At 36.7% G+C, this 27865-nt stretch overlaps 1 protein-coding gene and 1 long non-coding RNA gene across 5 annotated transcripts in view; one reads left to right on the top strand and one right to left on the bottom strand.

Moving 5' to 3' along the window:
- LOC120425129 (tight junction-associated protein 1) overlaps window positions 1-27865 on the bottom strand; it is an 80620-nt gene that overhangs the window by 28797 nt on the left and 23958 nt on the right. For 2 of the 4 annotated variants that reach the window (XM_039589553.2, XM_039589555.2), the window contains exons 3-4: window positions 14097-14180; window positions 6305-6506 (exon numbers count right to left, since the gene is read on the bottom strand). In XM_039589553.2, the coding sequence (XP_039445487.1) occupies window positions 6305-6506; window positions 14097-14180 (286 nt within the window). Of the gene's footprint in view, window positions 1-6299; window positions 6507-14096; window positions 14181-27865 lie in introns of those variants that run through there. The other 2 variants (XM_039589554.2, XM_039589556.2) reach the window with 2 other exon arrangements.
- Window positions 22487-23339, top strand: LOC120425131 (uncharacterized). Its single transcript, XR_005606476.2, has 3 exons — window positions 22487-22740; window positions 22809-23045; window positions 23103-23339. It is a non-coding gene; the product is annotated as an uncharacterized LOC120425131 (long non-coding RNA).

The raw sequence follows: 27865 nt of genomic DNA, 5'->3' as shown, positions 1-27865 counted from the left end.
AGAGAGAGCGAATACGGGATTAAAATCTAGACCAGAGACGCCTACATACCAGCAAAACACCTGTGAAACAAGCAGGGAAAACCACCACCCGGGAGTTGCATCCTTGGAAGGAAAACAAAGAGCCGGGAGGGAAATGGGAAAAAATTTAATTTCAACCCTTTGACGCTCGCTCGCGCTTCTCATCAAGCAAGAATGTTGTCGTCAACGCGGGAAAAAGGGTGTTTTGGGGGAGATATGCTTGGCTATGCTGTGTACAACAGCAGCATAAACCGGGGAAGGGGGAGTTTGTGGTGACAGGTTGATGAGGATAAACAGCCGCGGCAGAGTATGACTGATGTGTACAGGCATGTGGACTAACGAGCGTGGGTGTGTGTGGTGTGGGTGGTGGTTACAAATGAGTCAAAGTGGTTGCAATGTCCTTTTCGCCAACATTTCAGAGGTACAGCCAATGTTGCAATTTTAGAAAACAGAATGGATTGTCAATATTTCAATTGAGCGCCCGATGCGAGTGGTAGAAATTAAAAAGTTTTGAAATCATGGTCATAGTTCAATAAATATCAAATTCATATATTTAATCAAGATTTGGATAATCTAAAATCAGTTTTTATGGTGGAAAAAATAAATAAATGAAAATTTTGTTCTTTGTTCATAATGATGGATGTTCAATTTCGCAAAATAAGCTAGCACATTTTCAAGACCCCAATGTTAGAGCCTCAAACAGAACAAAACATTTCTCCACTGGAAGCATCACATGTCCACAGAATCGTGGTAGACAAAACACGTCCACCATAATCATGCCAAAGCCACTGTGCACGAGGATTATTATTATGAAAATTGAGCTTGGCCATTGTGGCACCAGCAAGGCCAACATCAACTGCATACATAGGGCAAATATCGGCAAATTAGTGAACAAGCCAACCGCGGCAACACAGCACAGCACTTCGAACCAGTTGCCAAAATGGTTGTTGCTCTCGACGGGGTGGATGGTGTGACGTAGGATTTTCCAATTAAAGTGGTGTTGTTGGTCGGGGAAAATGTCGCCTAGCTGCACAATTTAGACTTTTATGTTCGCAATCGCAAATTGTATTACAATTTCTGCTCAAATTGTATTTTATGATTTTTTTATTACATTCTGAATACAGACTAGAATGCCGAATATCATCGACCGGTGTTAAACAAATAAAACATTTCTAGTTCGACCAAAAATTATTAAAATTGGTTGATTTTGATGAAATCAAATTGAAGACTTTGAAGTTTGAAACATGTCCGTTATCCAAACAAAAGAACTCCCCAATATTGAGCTGACTCCAACCGGGTCACAAAAAAACATTTGGCTTTCGCGTGTCTGTCAACTACGCGATTTCCCCCCACCCTCTCCAAAAACGGTCTGAATCAACTTTGCGATGAAAAGGTGCTTTCGTTGCAGCCGAGCTTTTGTTTGTCGGGAAAGCACATCCAGCAATTTTTCCTTTCTCTCCCTTTCACAATGGAACAAACGCACACACACACACACACCCAGAATGGTATTGTTCTGTTCTGTTCCATTCCATTGCATCCCGCAACTTTAGTGAGAGTGACACAAAACGGCGGCGCCGCGTGCCGGGGGGATTGAATTGTGTTGATTTAGAAGAAAAGGGAGGAAAACAAATGGAAAAGTCGGTGCAAACTTAATGAAGTGATGTTGAATGAGGCAAATGCAGGTGCAAATTACTATGATTTTAGAGTGTAAACAAACTAAAAGATTTAGATCCACTCAATTTAAACTCCAGACAAACGTGGAGTTTGTGTCAAAAATAAAAATAAATTCAAATCCGTTTAAATTCTGAAACAGCTTGAAATGAAAATCAGCCTGAAAAATAATCAAAAAAACTTAAGTCTCTTTACGATCTGTTGCCCGCTTATTAATTTAATGAGGTATTAGACAATGACAAACAAACAAACAAACTCACACTTTTGACAATTTGGCAGTTTGCCTGCATTTGTTTGAAGAAACGTCAGTCTGCAAACATTTTGTTTGCGAGTTTGCCGCAAACAAGTTTGCAAGTTTGGCAAACGGTTAAACATACAAAAGTGCGAGTTTGGTTGTTTTTTGTCATAGTCTAATATTTCCTTTACTTTTTTGTTTGTTTTGTGTTGTTTTGTTTAGTTTTTGGCAGCGATGGTAGAATCTTCATCAAAAGAAATTCTTTTGACGCTCATCAAGAGAAAAAATCGGAAGGGAACATGGCTCTCCTCTCTCGCGCACGAAAAATCGGTAAAAGGAAACTGAAAAAATCATCACCGGGATTATTCAGCGGAACATCGATTTCATTACTACACTGCAAGGTGTAATGTCACACGTCCAAAAATGACCTGTCACTGTTCGTAGATGAACAATGTTTGTAAACAAAACGAAATAAATCAATTTAAATCAGGGGTGCTCAAAATGTTTGGATGCCGGGCCAAATTTGTAGCTCAAATGAGCTTGCGGGCCAAATGTATAAAATTGGTTATTTAAAAAATTAAATTACGTTATTTTAATTTGAAAGACAAAAAAAATGATGTATCACTTGATGTGTTTTTAATCTCTGTTATTTTTTTGAATTTTTTTGGAAATTAAAAATAAAAGAAAGCAGAAAATGACAGTTGGCCATCAGTTTTGCTGATTATATTGTATAAGGTATTTGAGAAAAGGTATTTAGCAAGGTTAAAATTATAAAATTATGGTTATCGTTATCGTTATTCCGATAATTCTATCGGCGATAATCTTATTGCTGATAATGGAACTCATCTTTAAAAAAAATCTTAATTCGACTTAATTCAAACATATTATGTTAAATTTTTAATGAATTCACTAAGAATATATTTATTAAAAACGAAGCTTTATTAGAGTTGTTTTTAGAAAATACTAAAATTTTCACAAAATACCGTATTTTTTCGAAAATAAACGAGGCGAAAATTTGTATGCTTTTTTTTTCCCTTTATTAGAGTTTTATTTTGGAAAATACTAAAATTTTCAAAATTACTGTATTTTCTTCAAAAATACTGAAATTTTTAAGCTTGCATATTTTAAAAATTTTAGTATTTTTGAAAAAATACGGTAATTTGTGTAAATTTTAGTATTTAAAAAAAAACTCTAATTATCGATGAAAATTTTATCTATTAACAACCTTGATATTTGTGTCGTCAAATGAGGTTCAATAAATGGATAAATCCGAGGATAAATCCTTTTTTTTAAATAATAATAATGAAAAAGATAAGCATATTTTTTTAAAGTAAAACCTTCATTTTGAAAAAAAAAATCATTTTACAAATGGTCAACGGGCCATTTTACATTATTATTCAAAATGGGTTCGCGGGCCACAAAAAATCACCTCGCGGCCACGTTTGGCCCGCGGGCCATACTTTGGTCACCCCTGATTCAAATGGTGCTAACAATGAACATCACAAAAATATCTTCTGCTGACCAAGGGTCCTGATTTTTAGTTCAAAGATCAGAAATCACTCACTCCTCACCGAATGAATCATTGCCGACTGGAGCAGGCAACCATTCGCGAGCGAACACTACCCGCTCTCTGCCAGCGGCTTGCTCAATCGCTTCACTCAGCGAAACAAATACTTCGTGAATTTCTTTTTCTACTCCGTCCGTCAACCCGAGTCATACACGAATGTGCTCAGAGAGGAGAGAGCCAAAAAAATACTAGCGCGGTGCTCATTTGGCCTGCACTACCACAGTTTGCCGTCAATTAGTATTTGGAATGGTGGAAATTGATGCCAAATGTGTCTTTGATGTTGTGTAAACTACAAAATTGCAAAATATTATTGGTATCTTTTTTCGAAAAGATCGTGAGCGATTTTCGGTTGAAGAAAGTTCGCAAGCGAAAAAGATTTTTTTTTGTTATTCCATCCCTCATGTTTAGTGTTTTTGCGTTTTTTTGTTGTGTTTAAGTTTTGTGTTTAAGTTTTGTGTTTTGTTTAATTTGTTTATTGTTTTATGTGTTGAGTTTAGAATTTAGAGTTTAGAATTTAGAGTTTAGAGTTTAGAGTTTAGAGATTGGTGCTTAGAGTAAAGAGTAAAGAGTAAAGAGTAAAGAGTAAAGAGTAAAGAGTAAAGAGTAAAGAGTAAAGAGTAAAGAGTAAAGAGTAAAGAGTAAAGAGTAAAGAGTAAAGAGTAAAGAGTAAAGAGTAAAGAGTAAAGAGTAAAGAGTAAAGAGTAAAGAGTAAAGAGTAAAGAGTAAAGAGTAAAGAGTAAAGAGTAAAGAGTAAAGAGTAAAGAGTAAAGAGTAAAGAGTAAAGAGTAAAGAGTAAAGAGTAAAGAGTAAAGAGTAAAGAGTAAAGAGTAAAGAGTAAAGAGTAAAGAGTAAAGAGTAAAGAGTAAAGAGTAAAGAGTAAAGAGTAAAGAGTAAAGAGTAAAGAGTAAAGAGTAAAGAGTAAAGAGTAAAGAGTAAAGAGTAAAGAGTAAAGAGTAAAGAGTAAAGAGTAAAGAGTAAAGAGTAAAGAGTAAAGAGTAAAGAGTAAAGAGTAAAGAGTAAAGAGTAAAGTGTGTTTCTTATGTTTTGTGTTTTGTTTTTTTTTTTTATTCTTTATTAAAGGGTTGAGCCGGAGGCTGATTCAACTTTTTTTTTGTGTTGTTGTTTTTTATGTTTACTTTTTTATGTTTTTACCAAAAAAAAAAATAAAAAAAAAATCAAAGTTAACGGTTCACATCATGCAACAAATACCACAGCAAATGTTTTTCAAACGTCACAAACAACACTCCTGTACTAGGCCCCGTGACGACGACACGTGATTGAATGAATTCCTGTTTTTTTCTAAACCCATTCGTCATTAGCGTTAATTAAATTTTATTTTAAAATGAAAAGCAACTTATGCATCTAAACAAGCACCCATAACCCGCAAAAAGAACCTTAAACTGGGTGGGAAAGTGTATGTTGTGCATATAAGCTCGCTACAAACGTGTGTGTATTTTTTTCTCTTTTTCTCGTTTAGTTATATGGTTGGAACTGGTGCAGGTGTTTTTCACTTCCTTTTCCCAAAGGAAGGTTCATATTTTCCGTGAACTTTTGCCTCGATATACATGTGTGTGCGCCACTGCTGTTGTTGCTCCCTTCACCTTGTGGCCAAGATTTTTCTTCCACTATTTTTTTTATTTCAAAGGAACGGGTAAGAAAAGCATACGTGCAGTTTTCGCGCATTTTTCCTTATTAATTGTACTTCCACCCACCCACCACTTTGTGTGGTTTTTGCCACCCAGGATCGTCGACTTTTGCTAGCACATGGGGGCAGGAAAAAGAAGAAGCTTTCTCTAGTTACAGCTGCTTGCTACAGACTACAGTACCACGTAGAAGGAAAATTCAAAAGTGGAAAGTTATGGTGCAGAAAGGGGTAGGAAAATGCAAAGCTTCATTTGGCCGCGGGGGAAAAATAATGGAAATTATAACGGGATGAAAGCTGGAGAACCGGTCGCTGCTGTTGATGCTACCGTTGCAGTGCACAATGGTTGGAAAGAGGGAAAAACTGGGTAGGGAAAGTGTGAAGAAAAATTGAACTAGCTAGCAAGGAAGTGAAAAATATGAGGAAAATCTTCTGTTTTCAAGAATGCCTTCTAACAGATGGGTTTCGTTGGAAGCGTTGGAGAGCACACCGGAGATTTATTACGGCTTAATTATGGCATATTTTAATTTTCACTTTCTTACGAATTTATTTAAAAGGGTTGAAAAAAAGTAATACGAAATCCTTGTGAACAGATTTTGGACCCGAAATTCTGTAGAAATTCTGTAGATTGATGAAACAAAATCCATACTACCGAAAGAACAAGCAATATACAGCAGCAGTTCGTGCAGTCTAATCCTTTTTTGAATTGCTCCTTTAAGCATCATTGCAATCGACTCTTTACAAATGAAATCAGTGCGCAAACAATCTCTTGAAGTCTCTTTCTCTGTACTTCTGAAAGAAATCCAATACAAAGGATCGTTTACGTATATTGGGTGCATTGTAGCGGACAACAACAACAGCCAGCAGGAACAGGTAGCAGGTCCAGTTGAACAACAAAAAAAAGGTCGAGAGGATGAATTCTGTAGTGGCATATCTGCAGTGGAGTACCACCCCGAAGGGGTTGGGGGCAACTCAATACCATACGAGAGCACGGAAGCAGCATACACCATTCGGAAAAACCAAACCAATCCAATCCAGGAATAATAAGAGAAAATAAAAGAAACAAAGAAAGGAAGTAAAGAAGTTTTTCAAATCAAAACTAGTCGAAGGTACAGAAGGTAGAACTGTTTGTATGCAACCGCTACACCGTTTTTCCCCTGGGAGCACTAACACTTACCAATGCCCCGCATCGAGTAGACCATGGCGGTGGGCGGGAACGGGCACATCGGCGGCGGGCTGTCCGAGGCGGGCAGCACGTGGTAGGAGCTGGCCGTGGCCACCCCGACGCCGCTGGTGCTGCCCTCCGAGTCCGAGTGGGAGTTGGTGTCGAGCCGCATGTACGTGGCGACCTTCGACTGGATCTCGATCGGAAGCTGCAACAGACGGGGAAGAAAGAAAATAGATGCAGGAATGATGTGAAACTCTCTGGGACTGTCTGATAGTTTGTGTTGTTTCCTAATTATTGCATTGCACCATGAAAGTGAACAGTTTTCTTCCTGGTTCCCGTTGGCATGAACGCTGTTCACGTTTACGCGAACTCATTTTTTTGAGTGTATATAATAAGATAAATAAGATGCTTTTTTTCAAAAACATAAAAAAGGATTTTGAATTAGACGGTGAAGATATTTTGCAATTCACGGGAAAATTTAGATAATCAAGTCAAAATCAGAATACTGCAGTCTTTATCGTTATCGAATTGCTAATTTGAAACATGTCAGAAAGAAGCCATTGTGCATCTCATGTTTTCCATACAAGGCTCCATTCAACCTTGGGGCCTGGTCATACAAATGGGCATGTGAATATTCAAAATTCTGTACCTTGAGAAGGGATTTTCTGATCGATTTGGTAACTTTGCCAAAGATTTAGGTTATGATTAAAATATTATTCAAAAGGTACTCGGAAGAAAATAAAATTCCTGATTTTTTATTTGACTTTTTATCGCTAAAAATTCCCAAAACAATTAATTTTGGATTTTTTATATGTATAAGGGGACTAAAAAGGCATCTTTTGCGCTAGAGTTTAAAATAAAGCAAGTCCTTGAACCGGAGGTATGCATTATTTAAAAAATGTTGGTTTGGGAAAAATTCGAGATTATTGTCTAACAAAACTTGGCAAATATGTTTAGGCGCAAAATAAATTGGCAATCAAAGATGACATGACACATTTTATTTAAAAGAGCACTGTTTTCAAGTTATTGGCATTTTATGATAAAATGTATCGAGAAATGTTTAGTTCAGTTTCAGTAAAAGCTTTCTTAAAATTTTCTTTTTTTGCCATTATGGATTGGACTGCCGGTTGCTAAGATACAGCCTCTTAAAGTTTAAATTATATGAAAAATGCGTTTTTCTCAGTGTCATCTAATTAGCCCTCATTTTTAAACTCGCGATATCTCAGAACTATCGATTCGATTTTCATTGTGGGTAATTCTCTACCAACTCACACGAAATCGGGAAAAGTTGCCCCGACCCCTCTTCGATTTGCGTGAAACTTTGCCCTAAGGGGTAACTTTTGTCCCTGATCACGAATTCGAGGTCCGTTTTTTGATATCTCGTGACGGAGGGGCGGTTCGAACCCTTTTATTTTTGAACATGTGAAAAAGAGGTGCTTTTCAATTATTTTTAGACTGAAACGGTGATAAGATAGAAATTTGGTATCAAAGGGACTTTTATGTAAAATTAGACGCCCGATTTTTTTCATTTAGAACAAAATTTTTCATTTGAAAATTTTGTATTTTTTCTGACTTTGCAGGGTTATTTTTTAGAGTGTAATAATGTTCTACAAAGTTGTAGAGCAGACTATTACAAAAAATTGATATATAAACATACAGTATGTTAAAAAAGTATTCACCCCTTGGGCACTATGCACATTTTGTGATGAAACATGAACAATTTAAAGTTTGACAGGAACCTAGTACTACGTTTTGTTCAGAAACTTATGCCGAACATTTTGCTACAAAAAGCTCACGAAAAGATGTTTTCTATAAAAATTTATATAACAAATACTATTACAAAAATCAAAAAAGGTGCAAAAAAAGTTAGTACACCTTTCGAAAAATTAACATAAATAAAGTTATTTGTTGACAAATCACCAAAAATCCAGTCTCCCAACTTCAAATAGGCTTCCTTGACTGATTAAAAAAATAATTTGGATTGAATATAAGGTTTACTAACTACTTAGTATAAAAGTTTATATAACTCTGGAAATTCTAAAAAAACTTATCTGAACTTAATTTTGCAAACTTTAAATTTAACTAAATGTCAATATATTACCATAAAATTGCTAAATAAACATTCTGGAGTGGGTATAACAAAGTTTTGGGGGTCTTTGTATCGCTAGAATAGATTTTTCGTTGGAATTTCGTACCAACCCGGATTACGTCGTCGGAAAATCCGCCGGCATCCGAACTGGTCCACAATTCACAAGTCAACCTATGTGGCATCGGAAAGGGCATAAAATTTCTGATCTTTTGATACCCATACATCTGGGTTTTCTATAAAACCCACGTTTTTAAATACCTGGGCAAAAAGTAAGTTTGATCCACGAGAGCAAAAATTACGTGAGTCCATACATTTTTGGCAGATTGCTCAAACGAAACCATAACAACGTTTTTGCCTAGGTATTTAAAAACGGGGGTATTATAGAAAACCTAGATGTTTGGGTATCAAAAGATCGGAAATTTTATGCTCTTTCCGATGCCACATAGGTTGACTTGTGAATTGTGGACCGGTTCGGATGCCGGCGGATTTTCTGACGTCGTAATTCCGGGTTGGTACGAAATTCCAACGAAAAATCTATTCTAGCGATACAAAGACCCCCAAAATGGTGTTATACCCACTCCAGAATGTTTATTTAGCAATTTTGTGGTAATATATTAACATTTAGTTAAATGAGAGTTTGATCGCAGCAACCGGTGCGCGAGGTTGAACTTTTTTTCCGCTCTGCGTCATTTTTCCCAACTTTGGAATTATTCGTCTTGGAGAAAAAGTGAATTTTGTGTTAAAGTCGTCGGGAAGTGAAGCGGTTTTCTAACATCCGATCTGGATGGATCGCGGTGCTGGAGGAGAACGGTTCAATCAAGGACGTGTGCTCGTTCCAGGGTGGCCGTCGAAACTTTCCGGAAGAGCAGGGTGGTGATGGGTTCGACAGGGAAATAGGCAACAACCGGAAGCATGCGGGAACTGGCCCGAATTGGGAAGGTGGCGAGCGCAGAGAGCGAGGCGGTCCTCGGTCACAGCGTGAACGGTCCCCGTCAAGGTGGAAATCTCGCAAGCGAAAGAGAATCGGAGCCGTGGGGCACGGATTACTGCGCCGGCACCGTTTCACGTGGCAAGTTCCCTTAGAAATGGAAAAGGAGGACGACGGAGGCAAGTGGAAGCAGCCCAAGCGGTAACCGGCATATTTCGCCTCGTGCTTTCCATAGCAAATCTGGTGTCCGCTGTTGTTACAAGCCTCCCGAAGACGTTTGTAGAGAAGCTAACTGGTGAGCTCGTTCTTTTTATGAGACAATAATTCTTTCATATATTCTGACATACACACACATCATTCAAGACAACCACGCCAAATCATTACTATAAAGGAGCGGCCGTAGCTGAATGGTTACGTTGTTCGCATTTTAAGCGAATGGTCCTGGGTTCGATTCCCATCTGCTCCCAACGAGAAAGTTTTAGGAAATATAAATTGAAGCTTTGAATATGAACGAAAAATCGAAGTTGCTCGAGTCGGGGTTCGATTCCCCGTCCTTTGGATTGTTAAGCAAAAATACAAAACACTAAGCCATAACGGCTTGGTGAGCTACGACTGGAATTAAGAACACTGTTACCACTAAAACTATATACGTGCTGGGTCTTTGTCCACTTGACAAGGGCTCGGAAGTTCTAAATAACGTTTGAATCCGATTGATGCAAACGTTCTTTAGGGCGGGGCTTGTCGATTCAAGCTGAGGTACCTCGCGCACGGCTAGCCTGCGTAGAAATGGGTCACCGAAGCTCGGCAGAGCTAACACCATCCAAATGCCTATGCGAGTTATTTGCATGTATAGAATGTAAACTAACTTAAATACATGGAAACAACTCAATTTGTAAGAAGCGACCGCGTGGTCCCGTTTGATTGGTTGCACACACACACACACACACACACACACACACACACACACACACACACACGCACACACACACACACACACACACACACACACACAATATATTAACATTTAGTTAAATTGAAAGTTTGCAAAATTCATTAAATAGAATTTCCAGAGTTATATAAACTTTTATACTAAGTAATAAGTAAACTTTATATTCAATACAAATTATTTTTTTAAATAGTCAAGGATGCCTATTTGGAGTTGGGAGACTGGATTTATGGTGATTTGTCAACAAATAACTTTATTTATGTTAATTTTTTGAAAGGTGTACAAACTTTTTTTGCACCTTTTTTGATTTTAGTAATAGTATTTGTTATAGAACTTTTTATAGAAAACATCTTTTCATGAGCTTTTTGTAGCAAAATGTTCGGCATGAGTTTCTGAACAAAACGTTGTACTAGGTTTATGTCAACATTAAATTATTTACATGTTTCATCACAAAATATGCATAGTGCCCAAGGGGTGTAAATACTTTTTTTACATATATATATATATATATATATATATATATATATATATATATATATATATATATATATATATATATATATATATATATATATATATATATATATATATATATATATATATATATATATATATATATATATATATATATATATATATATATATATATATATATATATATATATATATATATATATATGGTGTTATGTCGAAAAGAAGGAGAATTTTTCACTAAAAATGGTTATCCTAATCTGTGGCGTAGATAGATTCACACACTGCAAATTTATTAAATAAGATTTTTGTTATTACAGTTTAGACTCGATTATACGATGCCTCGATTATCCAAAGTTCGATTATTCAAAGTTTGTATTGAATTTTAGATAATCGAATCACATTAAAAATCATTTTTTTTATGTTTTTGCATTTAACATCTAATTCGAAATCTGCGACCCTATTTTAGTCAAATTAAAATAGCTGTTTGCCTGTTAAATACTTAATGCATTTTTTTAATATTTCATCACCCGCTATCTTGGAATTGAAAATTCTAAATCACTTTAGAGTAGCTAAGTAGGGATCATACTTAATCTAGAAAATCAAAAGAAGACAACAAATTATTTTTTTCTGTGATTCGATGATCCGAAGCGATTTTTTCCAAGGCCAAAATCGAGTCTGGGCTGTATACGATGTTTAGTGAACATTTTAATATTATACACTAAAAATTGTAATACAGCAAAAAAGTAGAAGATATTTTGCGTCTGGTGGGATCCATATTAATTTTGTTTCAGTATTTTTTTCAAAAACACTATACATTGTGACAATTATTAATTAAAAATATACAAAATAATAAAAAAATAGGTTTACACCCTAACTCCCAAGCTAAAAAAAGGCGAAATTTGTATGGAAATTTCCAATTTTGCAAGCTTTGGAATTTAGGTGTTTATTAGATGCTTTCTAAGTCTGGGGAAAATTTCCAGATTTTTTTTTTTAAATTAAATTAAATGAGTTATTTTTGTCGGATATTGCCGATTATATATCGAAATATATTGTTAAATAATGTTTGCTTTATATTTATAAATCAAACTAAACATGTTCATTGTTATTTTTCAAGGTTATCAGATGCAAACAGACTTTTTATAACCTTTATTTTCTTTTTAAATTTTAGTTTCAAATATAATTTGCTTTGAAATGCTTAAAATTTTAGTCGAAAATCCCCTTTTAATTATAACTCAGTTTGTAAGTCAGGTTCGATCGATAAACACATGTCAAGCTTAATTAATCAAATGCCCTTTTTGAATTATTGGACATCATAATTAGCCTCTAACGAAAAAAAAATTGAAAAGCAAAACATAATAATTAAAATACTTAATAGTTTTTAAATATGTTTTATCAAATTAGATCAACATAAATCTTATTTCATTAATATGTAAAAAACACATCACATTTTTTGTTAAATTTCAAATTCTAAGAACCTCGGCAAAATTTCTAGTGAGACAATAGTGACCAAAATCATAAAATTCCTGAAAATTCTCGCTCGTCATCGTCTATTTAGATTGCAATTATGAAAATTCTAATCTTTCTTTGTTTGTAGAATTTTCTTACATATATATTGTGATATATTTTTGATTTAGGATTATTTTAGGCTCTTTGTTCAATACCATCATTGTCTCTCAAAATTTCCACATGTTATTGACATAACCAATGTTCTTGACAATAAGGGGTTTTGAGCATGAGCATGAGCATGAGAGACCACCCATGGTTGTCCTTCTCCGTTGCTGAACAGGACCGTAATATCCTATCAATACAACTGACCATACGCTTAAACGATCTAATGGTGTTTCCCTTATCAACAGCATGTATGAATGCGTTGAAAAGATAAAACATCAAGATCATTAAAACTAGATCTGAAGCAAATAGGTTACAGTCATTGGCCACCAACGGCGCCCGCCATGTCAGTTTGTAGATCTCGGGGGGATTGGGACGGGAATGTTAGTTAGCACAGGTTGCTACAAAGGGTGGGTTCTATACGATATCCACACCCCCACGTGTGCCGGAAAACTACTTCTACTTGGGATTTTGTTAATGGGTAAGGTTAATGGCCAGGATTCATCATAAAGGATGATGATGCGACCCAATAATCAATAAATTTTGTTTAATGATGTGATGTATTATGCATTCTCAAGGCAAACAGTCGAAGGATGCGGATGAGATTATTCCCGGTTATTTGGTGTTTAGTTTAGCATAAATGGTTCAATCTTAGACAGCCGGCTGTGGAAAGATAAAACCAAATAAAATGCGAAAACGCGAAACCGCTCGGACCGAAAAACAAACACAATCGGGGGGAAAAAAGACGGAAACGGCAACGAAAATTCGGCTTGCTGACCGCGACGCGAACCGTTCAAATTCTCCAAAGCAACTGTCAAACATCCCGAAATCACCCGGGTCGAAATACACACACAATCGGGGGGGGGGGGAAACAGAGACGGAAACGGCAACGAAAATCCGGCTTGTTTACCGCGACGCGAACCGTTCAAATTCTCCAAAGCAACTGTCAAACATCCCGAAATCACCCGGGTCGAAATACACACACAATCGGGGGGGAAACAAAGACGGAAACGGCAACGAAAATCCGGCTTGTTTACCGCGACGCGAACCGTTCAAATTCTCCAAAGCAACTGTCAAACATCCCGAAATCACCCGGGTCGAAATACACACACAATCGGGGGGGAAACAAAGACGGAAACGGCAACGAAAATTCGGCTTGCTGACCGCGACGCGAACCGTTCAAATTCTCCAAAGCAACTGTCAAACATCCCGAAATCACCCGGGTCGAAATACACACACAATCGGGGGGGGGGGAAACAAAGACGGAAACGGCAACGAAAATCCGGCTTGTTGACCGCGACGCGAACCGTTCAAATTCTCCAAAGCAACTGTCAAACATCCCGAAATCACCCGGGACGAAATACACACACAATCGGGGGGGGAAACAAAGACGGAAACGGCAACGAAAATCCGGCTTGTTTACCGCGACGCGAACCGTTCAAATTCTCCAAAGCAACTGTCAAACATCCGTTCTTGACAATAAGGGGTTTTCTTCTTAACCTTTTTTAATGTTTGAAAAAAATCCTTGCATTTTGCATTTTGTTTCTACCAAATAATCAAAACGATCAAATAATAAAAAAAGGAATTCAAAATTAAACTGTCATTCAACACGCACCGTCGAATAACATTTCTTCTAAAGAATTTCCAAATGTAGATGTTCCGTGGCAGCAACACTTGGCCGGTTCATGGTCTTGCATGTTTTAAAAGCTCCATTTTTCCCGTCTAGAGCAAAAAAAAGAGACAAACTTACCGACGAAAGCTTTGGCGAAACGAAGCTGTCCGGTTTGCACTGCAGCAGCTGGATTGCGACACTCATGTCGGTCTTGTAGCGTTCCTGGAAAAAATGAAAGGAAAGTGAGAGAAGAAAATAAGTAATTAAAAGATTTCTCGGAAGCAATTTCCGGCGTAATGGTTGGCGTAAGCGATGCGATGATTGCGTTGAAACTGTGGCAGAGAATTCCGGATGTTGGGACTGTATTTTTCTGTAGCAGTGTTTTTGTTGGTATATTGTTTTAGTTTTGTGTATGCAAATAAAACCAGAAATGATATTGCGCATTTTGCACTTCTCTAGAGTCTTGCGCAATTATTTTCATCACAGTATCTTTTTATCACAGTGGTTTTTCCTCACACTCGTGGCGTTGCTATTTTGGTTGCCATAGGAAGTTGTTTATGTTGACATCAGTTTTATTTTTCAAATCCGAATGTGAGTGTTTACGGCTGATTGATTCTGGCCCTGATGGAATCTGTTAAGGTAGTTTGACCGCAATCTATAATTGTTTCCATAATTCAATAATAATTTACTTTTTAGTATTTGAAACTCTCAGAGAAAATCGTGAAATTGAGGTCCTGAAGGTTCGACATTCGTAAAAAAGTGGAAAAAATCATGTGGAGCTGCCTTTTGTAAACTATTGTCGGGAACTATCACGTTCGTAGTCGTTATAAAAAAGAACCAAGCCATGTCCAGATGCCATGATGTTGTCTTTTTGGAGAAGTCATCGGAATATAGTATCTATATATATATATATATAAAAAATTTCGACGGTTTTGTTCGAACGCGAATCAATTCAACACGGAACCTCGGATCGAGGTGCTCTTTGTTGCGTTGAGTTCGTATAAGTCCAAGGAAGGTTTATACATATGCTGCAAAATTGCCACTTTGGCCTCTCTGGGACCGATTCCGGAGCGTATGCAGATTGTATGGGAAAAGTTACGTAAAATCAAATTTTGATCACAGGAGATGTCCCAGCATATTTCCTTCAAATAATCAACAGAATTAGGATTTGGTGCATTCTCCCACCTTATTTGATCATCAAGAACTGCAGGTCAACGCCCCTGGCTTCTTTCAAATCAAGAATTGCATTTAGTGCCCACTTTTTGTGCCCTATCAATGTAAATCTGGGCAAGGCTTTTAGAGTTGCCAAATGAGTAAAAATAATCGAGGTTTTGCCATATCCCAATTGGCACCTGAAAACATAATGCTTTAACATTTTGTTGAACTTTCACTTCTTATCTGGGAAAACAAAACCAACATCAACAAGATCGGTTAAAACACTCAAAATTCGATTAGAAGCTCCAACTCCGATTTGTCGCGAATGTCTTTTTTGTAGCAGGTTCCTGGTGCATCAATCAGAGCTAAACAAAATGCGCTGTTTACCTAACAGTTAAAAAATTCTCCACCGTGAGTGTGAACAAAAGTCACTGTGATCAAAATTTTCCCGTAGCACTCTAGCAAGGTGCAAAGTGCGCAAAGTTGACAGTTCTCAGGCCTGCTAATCAGTGTGATGAAAAAATCTAGGCCATGCACGATTGACACAAAACTCTAGAAATTGCTGAAAGGCGCAATAATGTTTAAAAAAACATTTTCAAATATCAATGACGTCAGCAATCAGAGAGGATGCAACCAAACTGACGAGAAATGCTAATCGTCAATGCCGTCATCATTTTGGGGCCAAAAACATGAAAGCTTCCCCACTTCCAGTTTTTTCTTTATTGGAAAAGCACACGGGCATAGGATAACAACAGGTTGATTGATGTGTACATATTTATGGATCGGGCGATTTATTTTGATTTTTAGCCATTCATCGTCGGTTGGTTTTTGGGTACAGTGACGAACATTGGGACCAGATGGATAGCAGGGTGGAGGAGGATGTTCAAAATGACGGATCGAATGAAAACAGGAATATTAATGGATGTTCGATAATGAAGATCTAGGTCAATCTCGTATCAAGTGGGGGATAGAGTTTAATATTAGATAACCGTGGAAATTGGAAATGAATTTAGCAAATCCTTTAGAATTAGGTTTTGGATCACAACATGCAGCTAGCTTCCAAAGCAAAGCATGAGCTCATACATTAATTTTCAAATATTCCTAGTAAGTTGCTAAATGACCTCGCAGGTTAACTAGTACTAGTACGATTGTTCTTGTCACCCAAAGTAGCATCAATAAACTTCTCCCGCATTGTGTAACGACGACGACGACGGCGCGGTGATATTCATGGAAGGAAGTCCTTTTCATGCCCGACTGAATCGTGTTCGCTGTCAGTGTCCATAAATATCACAGACAAACCAGCCTCCACGCCCCTCGCAAACCTCGAAATGGTTCTAGCCGCTTGTCAAATAAATTAGACACAGCACATTTGGAATCACCATGGTATTGTCAAAGAATTATGGTTAAGTTATCTGTGGGCTAAGGAGAGGAAATAAAGAGGATTTTTGTTTGTAGTTAATAATTATTTTTGGTACGTTTAAGCTCATTTAATTAACTTAATAATGTAATGATAAAAATGAGAGTCACAAATAAGGTATTGGGTTCCTATTTGAGCACAAGATTTAAAACATCGTCAAAAATCCAGTTTAGTATTAAATCTCGTTCTCTTGATGTCAAATGAAAGTTCTTTACGAAACTAACCTGATTTGGTAACCGGAAACTTGCTCCTACCTGTTTGAGACCCCAACTTCCACAACCTATTTATCAGAAATGTTTCAACAAATCAGGTCGCTTCTGATTGCATTCGACAGGAATTTAGTCAATAATTGTGATGAAAATATTTCAAAATCTTTTTTGTGATCTTTTCGGATTGAGAAAGAGGAAAGCACTTAACACATAGATGAATTAGGTTAGTTTTTTTAATTGTCCATTAATTGACAATATATAAGAACATTAGAGATCCTTCGCAACAGAGCAATTCTCTACTGAACCGGGTTTTTTTTTAATTTTTTGTATTTTTTAATACGGCTGAAACTTTTTTGGTGCCTTTGGTATGCCCGAAGAAGCCATCTTGCATCATTAGTTTGTCCATATAGTCTTGATTCAAAAAAAAAATATTGTTTTCGAAAAGATCGGAAAATTTCCCGAATGATTAAGCTATATGGGTTATTCCAGGTCAACTGAGAACACTTTTGGACTCGACCTCCACCGATTTGGACCAAACATGAAGGGGACATTCATCTATCGATAGTTAACAGAAATCCCAAGTTTGGTGCTGATTGGACCACTCTCTATTTTTGACACCGCCCTCTTTTTTGACGATTTTCTAAAAAACTGTTTTTTCTTTTAATCATAAATTTGCAACTAAATAAGCAAAAGACTTTCTACAGGTTGCATTTCATAGATAATTCCCGAGCAGACGGAAATAACGCGGGAATAACATTTTTTGATATTGGAAAATACTAGGCCAATAACATTTTATGTTATTTATAACAAGTTTTGTTATTCGCCGTTATGATTTTTTTGTTATTTGATTGTTATTGTAATAACAGACTGATTACATTTAAAGTTATTCTTCGAACAAATCTTTGTTATTATTTTTTGTTATTTTAACAACTAATCCGATCATCCCAATAACAGGTGGTGGTATCCTTCCATAACAAAAAATGTTATTCCAAAGTTGTTTTGGCTTTCAACCAATATCAGACCAATAACAAATTTTGTTATGATAACATAAACTGTTATTCAACTCTTATGCACGTAATCTAACCATAAGTTCTTCCCGGATGCTTTCTTCGGACTGGCTGCGCTTGTGTTCGATTAGACTAGATTAGATTAGATTAGATTAGAAATGGCAAGAATTTAGTTATTACCGTCTGTTCGGGTTGTGGGTCTCGTGGCGCAGGGGTAGCGGCTTCGGCTGCCGATCCCGATGATGCTATGAGACGCGGGTTCGATTCCCGCCTTATCCACTGAGCTTCTATCGGATGGTGAAGTAAAACGTCGGTCCCGGTTTCTCCTGTCTCGTCAGAGGCGCTGGAGCAGAAATCCCACGTTAGAGGAAGGCCATGCCCCGGGGGGCGTAGTGCCAATAGTTTCGTTTTTCGTCTGTTCGGGTTGTCCAAGGAATTCAATAAAAATAAAATTTTAACCCTTAAATGCCCACTTATATTATATTTTAACGTTTTAAGTAATAAAATTCGTCGAGAACAGAACACTGATGAAGTCTGCAAGTAGTAGACGAAATACGTATCTGTCAAGATATTAAAAAATATAGCGGAATTAAAAGGAACAACTCGTCTCTTTGTATTCATACTAAAATTTAGTTTTGACCAATTCCTTATATTTTTATTTGTTTTATTGTATCACCATCGTGTTCCCCGGACAATTTTACATGATGATCAATGTAGACCTTAAACTAAAATGAACTTTTGGCGAGATACAGCGATTTTACTTAAAAAAGTTTGATTTTGCGCAGCACTCGGAAGTTCATGGTGTACTGTTCAACAAAAAGGGATGAATCCCGTATAGTTCAGTTTTTATATGTGAGAAACTTATTTCGGATTTGAATTTATAGGACAGGTCCAAATCGGTGAAGGTCGAGTCCAAAAGTGTACTCAGTTGACCTGGAATGACCCATATTCTAACTTTGAAAATTGGACCATTAGTTGCTGAGATAGGTATCGACATTAGAAAATGGTGGGTTGCTTGGGTTAGACTAAGAAAACATAAATTTTCCTGCTTTTAACTTTTGCATGGCAAAATCTCAGCAACTAAGGGTCGTCGTTAAAAAAAGAAAAATATAGAGAATTTTCTCAGCTTTTCAAAAATATTGTTTTAGGAGTGAGCAAAATGGCACTAATTTCGAAAAACGAATAACTGCGACTATTTTCAATAAAGTTACCTATAAATGGCTATAACTTTTAAACGGTACACTTTATCAAAATTTCACTTAGGTACTTTTTGATTGAAAATTCGATTTTACATCGAAAAATGAAGTTGAACAATTTCTGCGACCAATGTTTCGATATTTTTTTAAATCAGTATTGATTTGAATTTCATAACTCGGTCAAAGATTTTTTGCCCATTATGGAAATTTCTGAACAGTTGGCATCAAGTCCGCTCAAACATATTAATAAATAAAAAAAAACTAGTGTTTTTTTTTGCAAATCAAGTTCTTGTGACAAAAAGTTGAATTAAAAATCACCATTTTTTACCGTGTATAATTTGTTTTTTTCAGTGTAGTCCTTAGATACCTATAACTTTGCCGAAGACACCAAATCGATCAAAAATTTCTTCAAATGATAAAGATTTTTTTAATTTTAATGTGTCATTTTTGTATGGGCAGCTACCAAATTTCTATGAAAAATCATATGGACAAACTAATGATGCAAAATGGCTTCTTTGGGCATACCGAAGGCACCAAAAAAGTTCCAGTCAGATTAAAAAAAAAAAAAATCGAATGACCGAAATCTCAGAGAATTGCTCAACAATGAGGATTGAAATAGTTCAATAAATCCAGGATTCCAGGATTTCCAAGAAATCTAAATATTGCTCCCATTTTTGTAAAACTTGATCAATTCCATTTCTCTTAAATGCATTCGAACTTCTAAACAACTCTTGCCCCCAAAAACTCACAATTGGATGAACCACAGGCACGTCCAAACGGACGTTTTTTTTTACCCTTAAGTTCACAGTTCTGCTCGTCAGTGGCGTAACTCTTGGCGGAAAGTGTCCACAAACCACGTCACTTTGGATGAGCACGGAACCACCTCACAAACGAGATTAAAGGGCCATCATTTGATATATCTCGTTTAAAGTCAGGTGACCTGACTATGGTCGTAAGGTTGAAAGTTTTGGAAGGACGATCAACGGAAGGCGCAAGGCGGCTCATCAGAATTGGGAAGCACGTTCGGTCGAAACGGGAGTAGGGGAATAAATTGTAGGTTATGCTCCAGTTTTGAAATTGAACAAAATAAGCATAATTTAGGGTTGACGATTCAGTTTTGAGACGCTGTTTGAACTTTTTTTTTATCTGAAAAAGCTTCTTTGTGATTAATTTGCAGCAATTTTGTCATGCATTGAATCAATTTGGCGCTAGTTGTTCGTTCTTTTGCCAAAGAATACAAACTCCGGCTCAATTCCAAATTCATAATAAGAACTCTATGGCCTGTGACATGAATGTTGGTTGTGACCCCGATTGCGCGCGCTGCGGGGAGTAATTTGATTATCATCCACTCTATGAAGCAAGCTTATCCCAAAGCGCGCTGGGTTGTTTCTAGTTTTTAACGGTTTACAAGGGACGGAACTCTGCTCTGCTGCTGCTGGTGGCGTCATGTTGGTTCCAGCGACTGATGAAGTACTTTGTCACAGTAAAGAGAAGATCAACATGCCAAAAAAATATTTATCTCATAAAATTTGTTTAAAACATTTCTTTTTTTTTTAAACAGTGTCAACTGAACCCAACAGACAGCATGTCTTGCTAACTTGGCCCCAGTTTGGCTTCAGGGTGGGAATTTCAAGAGGGACCCACCCCCCATTTCCCCAAAAAAGCGAAGTCCCTCTCAAGGATTTATGTCTCGTTGGGCCTCTCGAGAGGCCAGAATAGAATTGTTTGCATGCCACCCCGAGTGGGTCAGCCGGCGGCCATCGAAAAGGACAACGACGGCTGTTGGTTGCTTCATTTGGGAAATTCATACACTTTTAAAGTGGCTCTCCTTCGAGGAAACACCCTGTCCCCCCTAACCACCCACCAGTGCGGATTTGGCACGCAACAAACATTAAAACGATGATGATACGCGATACGCAAATGCCAGCGTGAATATTTAAAATGTTTTCCGTCTACTCCAGGACTGCCTGCTGTTGGGGACGGACCGTGAGGTTTATGTCCCACGCACCAGCAGCAGCAAATCTGGCAGTGATGTACAGGCGTATGACGACGACACATTGTCGATAGGCTACAGAGATTTGGGGCTGGAAAATGTTGTCATTTGGAAGAGGGATTGTTTAATTTTGTATTACTGACTGCTTTCTACTGTTACTTCGTAGATTTGCTAAATAATTGATTTCAAAATTAGACCTGCAAAAAGAATAACGCTCTTGCAAGTCTAGAGTTTTTTTTGAATAGGACCTATGAGCTATGAAAGACAATATATATATTAGGGTGGGTACGGATTTTGAAAAGTCCTCAGATCAAGTTCTGGTGTGGTTCCCCTTGTAGGGCATACCCATAGAGACTCTCACCCCAAATTTCAGCTCATTTGGTTGAAAACTGGCTTGTCTCAAGCGAGTTCAAGTTTACATGGGATTTACTATGGGAAATTTTGAATTTTCGTTCATTCGCTCCTACAGGCCTGGGGAAAACATGTAGAAACTTCTAGGATGGCCAGAAATGAGCGGAATCGTCTGGAGAACAACTTTCCCTAAGAGACCAGGTCGATTCGTTCAACCCCCATCGAGCTCAACGGCAATACATCTGGGGTTTTCGGAACCAACGGTTTTCCCCAGAATAGCAACAAATTTTCCTTAGCATGCTATGAATGCTTGATGAACACCGCGACGCCACATGTCAAACAGCTACCACGTGATTGTACAATTTGCACCCAAACAGTTTTTGCCTTCCTCACCTTACTGAGGAAAGGCTATAAAATCACTCGAAAAATTAACTTTTTAATTAGACCTCCTAGACCTACCTTCATTTGTACATATCGGCTCAGAATCACGAGCTGAGCAAATGTCTGTGTGTTTGGCTGTATGTAGACATGTGTACCAAATCAATGTCACTGGAATATCTTGTCACAGGCTCAACCGATTTTGGCCGGAATGGTTTTAATCGATCCGTCTTGACGTCGCATACGTTGCTATTGAAAACTATACAAATTAGATAAGTACTTCAAAAGTTATACTAAAAAAACGGTTTCATACAAATTTCAAATCGTACAAAAAAGGGTGGTTTTTGAAAGAAAATCTGTGATGTTATATATCAAAAGAAAGCGTTTCAAAATTCCTTTCGAATGGCGCAAGAATTTTGATGATCCGGCAATCCTAACTAAAGTTATTATCGTTTAAAAAATAATTACATAACCTTTTAGTTCTATGTCGCTTTTCGTGAATGGTCACCGTGCAAGAAAAGCGTTGCCTCTTTTGCTTCATAAGAACTCTGTATTTACCTTGTGGGAAAGTCTGCAGTTAGTCTGTATCTTTTCAGTTTCGGCATCCAAATACATTTTTGTAATCGTTCAAATGCAAAGTCGGCCATTAAACAAATAATTTCATCTAAAATATTTGCCTACATTGATAAATGATTAAAATTAGCCATATTAAATCTGTGTTGCAGTTCTTTATATCCAGAGTTTTTTTTGAAAAGGACCAATAAACTATTGTCTTTCATATGTTTATAGGACCTAATCAAAAAAAACTCAAGATATTTAAATTTGTCCTATAAGAAATGTCTGTATTTATCTTTTTCCTCTAGAACTGGCATTACTGTTCGAGAGCTTATCGAATGTCAAACGTACTGCTCTTCGCATCAATGTTGTTGTTTACGTTTTTACTGTACCGTTTATTTAATTTTGTGAAAAGTTCGTTTACGGTCGGGTCTGCTTTTGGTCACTGGTGAACCGACCAGAAAGTTAGGAGAGCATATATATTGTCAACGACGGAACAGCGGGAACCAGTGACTTATAAGGTAAGGTTTTGGCGATGATTTTGATACAGGAAACGAGAGCTTCAACCCTATTCTGATTTACTTTACAGATGCAGAATGAGGCCCTCAAGCTGGTGTCCGTGAAGGGCACTTTGCCGTGTCAATACTTAGCTTGGGAAGGCTCACATTCCGAAAACGGTTCATGTCGAGCACTTCGAACCACTTCTCAACGGATCGTTTTGATCGGTAGTGCCGAGAACCCTCTGGACAACCGCGAAGTATTTTCAACTCTATTACCAATTTCTACGGTTAGCAAACCCTGCTAAATTGACCGTACTCTACATTGCGTAAGTTTAAAAATAGCTTTGTGGAAGAAATTCTGGAATCAATTTAATATTTTCCAGATCTACCACTTCGAGCAGGCATGATTAGGTCACGCTGGGTGATGCTGAAACTCGAGTCTGTCTTGCGGGCTGTAACGCTAGTGCACTTCCAGCGTTCCATTAACCGGAAGTTGGGGAGACGACGTTCGTTTCAATGAGCAGATGCAATCGATGCTGAACGTTCGGTGGCACTTTAGCATGGCGACTCAAAAGTTTCTTGAACCTAGAGAAGTGATTGTGTGGTATAACACTTCTGAAAGTTAAAGAAAGTTCTTTCTGATGAAAAAATATATTTAAAAAAACTGAAAACTGATTTTTACTTTTAAAACATCTTTTTTTTGTAAAACTGTTGAAGTTGCCACAAACATTGGAATGTTGTTAAAAAATGAATTAAAAATTGCTGTTCTGGTAAAAAACAATTTGGTAAAAACAACCTAATATACTATTTGTCAGTGAGGAAGGCACCAACCACCTGAAGGTGGATTAAGTAAGGTTTTTTTTTCTTATTTGGAGGTTTAGAATACAGCGAAATAGTATGAGGATCACCATAAATGATAATTCTATAGTTCAAAAAGTAATAAAAAGTATTTTTTTATAGGCGATGCTAGTCCACGTGGTAGCTGTTTGACATGTGGCGTCGCGGTGTTCATCAAGCATTCATAGCATGCTAAGGAAAATTTGTTGCTATTCTGGGGAAAACCGTTGGTTCCGAAAACCCCAGATGTATTGCCGTTGAGCTCGATGGGGGTTGAACGAATCGACCTGGTCTCTTAGGGAAAGTTGTTCTCCAGACGATTCCGCTCATTTCTGGCCATCCTAGAAGTTTCTACATGTTTTCCCCAGGCCTGTAGGAGCGAATGAACGAAAATTCAAAATTTCCCATAGTAAATTCCCTTGTAAACTTGAACTCGCTTGAGACAAGCCAGTTTTCAACCAAATGAGCTGAAATTTGGGGTGAGAGTCTCTATGGGTATGCCCTACAAGGGGAACCACACCAGAACTTGATCTGAGGACTTTTCAAAATCCGTACCCACCCTAATATATATGTATACAGCAATTCCCCACGAAAACAGCATGGAAAAAAACAAAAGTGCTCGGATCGGGCATTCATTTGCTTATAAGACAATTGAAATCGGTTGAAATGGCGAGGAGTTATGATTTTTCGAAAAAAGTGGTTTTTGCGAAAATCGATGAAAATGGCCATTTTTCAGACCACCCTAACACGCCGTAGGTTACCCTAGTGGCCAAACAAAAAAATACGGGTCTAGTTATTTCGGCCAGGGAACTCCCAGAAAAAATTTGAGCCCGATCCGAGCACTTTTGTTTTTTTCCATGCTGTTTTCGTGAGAAAAAGCTGTATAAGACCTTCACAAAAAAAATACTCTTGTGTAATTTTGTATTTTTGTATTTTTGTATTTTTGTATTTTTGTTTTTTTTGTATTTGTGTATTTTTGTATTTTTGTATTTTTGTATTTTTGTATTTTTGTATTTTTGTATTTTTGTATTTTTGTATTTTTGTATTTTTGTATTTTTGTATTTTTGTATTTTTGTATTTTTGTTTTTTTGTATTTTTGTATTTTTGTATTTTTGTATTTTTGTATTTTTGTATTTTTGTATTTTTGTATTTTTGTATTTTTGTATTTTTGTATTTTTGTATTTTTGTATTTTTGTATTTTTGTATTTTTGTATTTTTGTATTTTTGTATTTTTGTATTTTTGTATTTTTGTATTTTTGTATTTTTGTATTTTTGTATTTTTGTATTTTTGTATTTTTGTATTTTTGTATTTTTGTATTTTTGTATTTTTGTATTTTTGTATTTTTGTATTTTTGTATTTTTGTATTTTTGTATTTTTGTATTTTTGTATTTTTGTATTTTTGTATTTTTGTATTTTTGTATTTTTTGTATTTTTGTATTTTTGTATTTTTGTATTTTTGTATTTTTGTATTTTTGTATTTTTGTATTTTGTATTTTTGTATTTTTGTATTTTTGTATTTTTGTATTTTTGTATTTTTGTATTTTTGTATTTTTGTTTTTTTGTATTTTTGTATTTTTGTATTTTTGTATTTTTGTATTTTTGTATTTTTGTATTTTTGTATTTTTGTATTTTTGTATTTTTGTATTTTTGTATTTTTGTATTTTTGTATTTTTGTATTTTTTGTATTTTTGTATTGTTGTATTTTTGTATTTTTGTACAAATTAAAAGTATTCACTGGAAAAGCACTGGCTGGATAAGCAGCTTCCAAAGCTAATGATAAACAGCTATATTTAGGATGCGTTCGAGTGGAAAACACGTTTCAGCCTCAAAAGCCTGTTTGTTCAGGGTTGGTTGGTTGGAAAGAGTGTGAGAGGATGGATGATATTAAAATTTCCTTTTAATTTTACAGCTCGCAACGACAACGCCATCCCTCAACCTTTCTGGCAAAAAGGACGTATACGCACTTGCCGGTTGTCGTCTGGTGGGGTTGATGGGCTGCCAAAATGTTGACAGAACCTGGGACCCAGCCGAGAACCCTAACCTCAACGACAAAACCAGTCACCAGCAGAAAGTTGCGCCTGTAGCGTCGTTTCTTATCTTTGGGGTTTTGTGATGTTATTTTCGCCAAGATACCAACCCCTCTTGTGGCACACGTCAATCTACTTTTCGGGCCCAACTTGAGGGGGAGGTAGTACCACCCTAACAATGATTGAGCTGAAGTCTGTACTATGGAACGTTCTGTACCAGAAACGAGAAAGAGGTCTGAGCAGAAATTGAATAATCCTTTCTTGTCGTCCGATGTCGCCATTTGTCGGAAAACTAAGGACAAAGTTTTTACCCGGCTGGAAGATACTAATTTCTGGTTGAGTTGAGTTGAGGGGAGTCTGAAGCTCATCGTCGTGTTTCGTTTAATTATCTGCGAGATTCACTGCTGGGAAGCGTTTTAGAGCTCAAATAAAGCAAGCTCCATCAGCTGGTACCTGACCCAGGGCAAGGAGGGCAACATTCAAAATCAACCCTGCCGCCGGTGGCGATAACGAGTTCACGGAAAGGTTGTGGTTGATGAACTTTCTGCTTCTTGGTGAGTAAACGGAATAAAACATATCAATTATTTAAAAAAAAATTTGTTCTTAGAACCTAATTTACAATTTTTGAAATATAGTCACATTAACAAAAGATACAATTAACATCAAAGATAAAAAGCAGAGTTCTACTGAATTGCACCATCAACTCGATCGTAACTAATGACAAATGGGTACAATCCATCATACAAAACACTTAGAAACACTCACGATCAGATGTAATTTTCCAACCCAGTGAAGCAAATTCATCATCGGCAAACTGGTCCACGTGACCAGACATTGTGCTGTTCGTGCACTTAACCTTTATCCAATTTCCAAGATGCTCACTCGCCGTGGTCAGAATTGTTCTGCACCATTTGCAACTGGCTGTGCCAGGATCAGAATTGAAAGCGGCAGTTCTGGAGGGCACTCCAGTCGCAAAGAGAGAGATTGTGGCAGAAGAAACTATTCGACAAAACTGAGGGAAATTGACATAAGATATTCATAGTTCCGGATTCATTTTTGCTTTTTCCGAGATTTTCCACCACACACACACTCTCACGCTGGCGAGCAGAGACAGTTGCGATGAGAATGAAGTTTTCCTGCTTTTCCTTTGTTGGACTTGGTCAGACATCACAGTTCGAAGTTGGTAGTTTTATATTGAGGTTAGGCAGACGACAAAGCAGAGGAAGATGAAGCTTTCTCGGGAACTTCAACACGCGCCGTGCGCTTTTATCGACAAATCAATCGGTGGATATTTCCGTTCTTTATGGTTGATGGTTTTCCCTCTACGGGGGGTTCCCATCAACAAAGTGTGGAAAAGTGTCGTACGTGCTAGAAGATATATATACTACCAAGCGGAGGACATGGACATTGACTTTGGCGTTGCGAACTTAACCGTAGCGAGCGGTTCCGGTTTGATTTTGTGAGGGAAAAGGAAATGATCTATTTTTGGGTTGAATGTGGTTTATTTCGAAGCATCGTTATTCTAAATCAAATGACTCAAAAATACATCTATCGGTTGGCGTTTATTGAAATTTATGCTATATTTTGATCATTTTCGTTATTTGAAAAAAAAATAGAAAAAAGAAAAATACAGTTTTATTGCTTTTATTTTTTTAGGTAAAGAATGGTAATTAGTTGAATGTGGATGTGTTTTTATGGAAATTTTGTATTTTCTCATATTGAAATGGTGACATAAAATCTGAAAAAATATGTGACGGTGTAAATTAACCTTTAAATTAAATGTAACAAATGAAAAATCCAAGCGAAATTATTTTCCAACAACTAGTCCACTGCAAATATTTATAAATGTTTTTTTTTTGTGAGTGCAAAAACAAAAACAAAAATCTATTTAAATTGAAATTTTAAGCCAACATTTCTATATTTCAAATTCAAAAATAGCGATAAAAAAACTATTTGCGATACATTGACGAAAATTTTGATTTCAACGATATTTAATCTGCCTGAATCAGAACGTAGCCAAGCATTCGTTTCGTTTTTCGTGATCCAACTTTTATGAGTTTGTATCCCGAGGTGGAATTGGCCGCCGCCCTTCGATATTGGCTCGAAAAATCAGGAGAAAAATGCATATTTTCAAAAAAAAACTTCAAAATATCAATGAAATTAGACGTGCAATCAACTGAAAACAATTTAAAATGCATTTCCCTGTGGTGTTGATGACATTGAGTCTGATTGAAACAATTAAAACATTTTCTGAAGTGGTGAAAATTCGATGCACAGGTTC

This window comes from Culex pipiens, chromosome 3, assembly GCF_016801865.2.
Source record: "Culex pipiens pallens isolate TS chromosome 3, TS_CPP_V2, whole genome shotgun sequence".
In the NCBI taxonomy this organism is placed as follows: Eukaryota; Metazoa; Arthropoda; class Insecta; order Diptera; family Culicidae; genus Culex; species Culex pipiens.
Note: the sequence above shows the minus strand (reverse complement) of the source record. Positions and strands in the feature narration are given on the sequence as shown.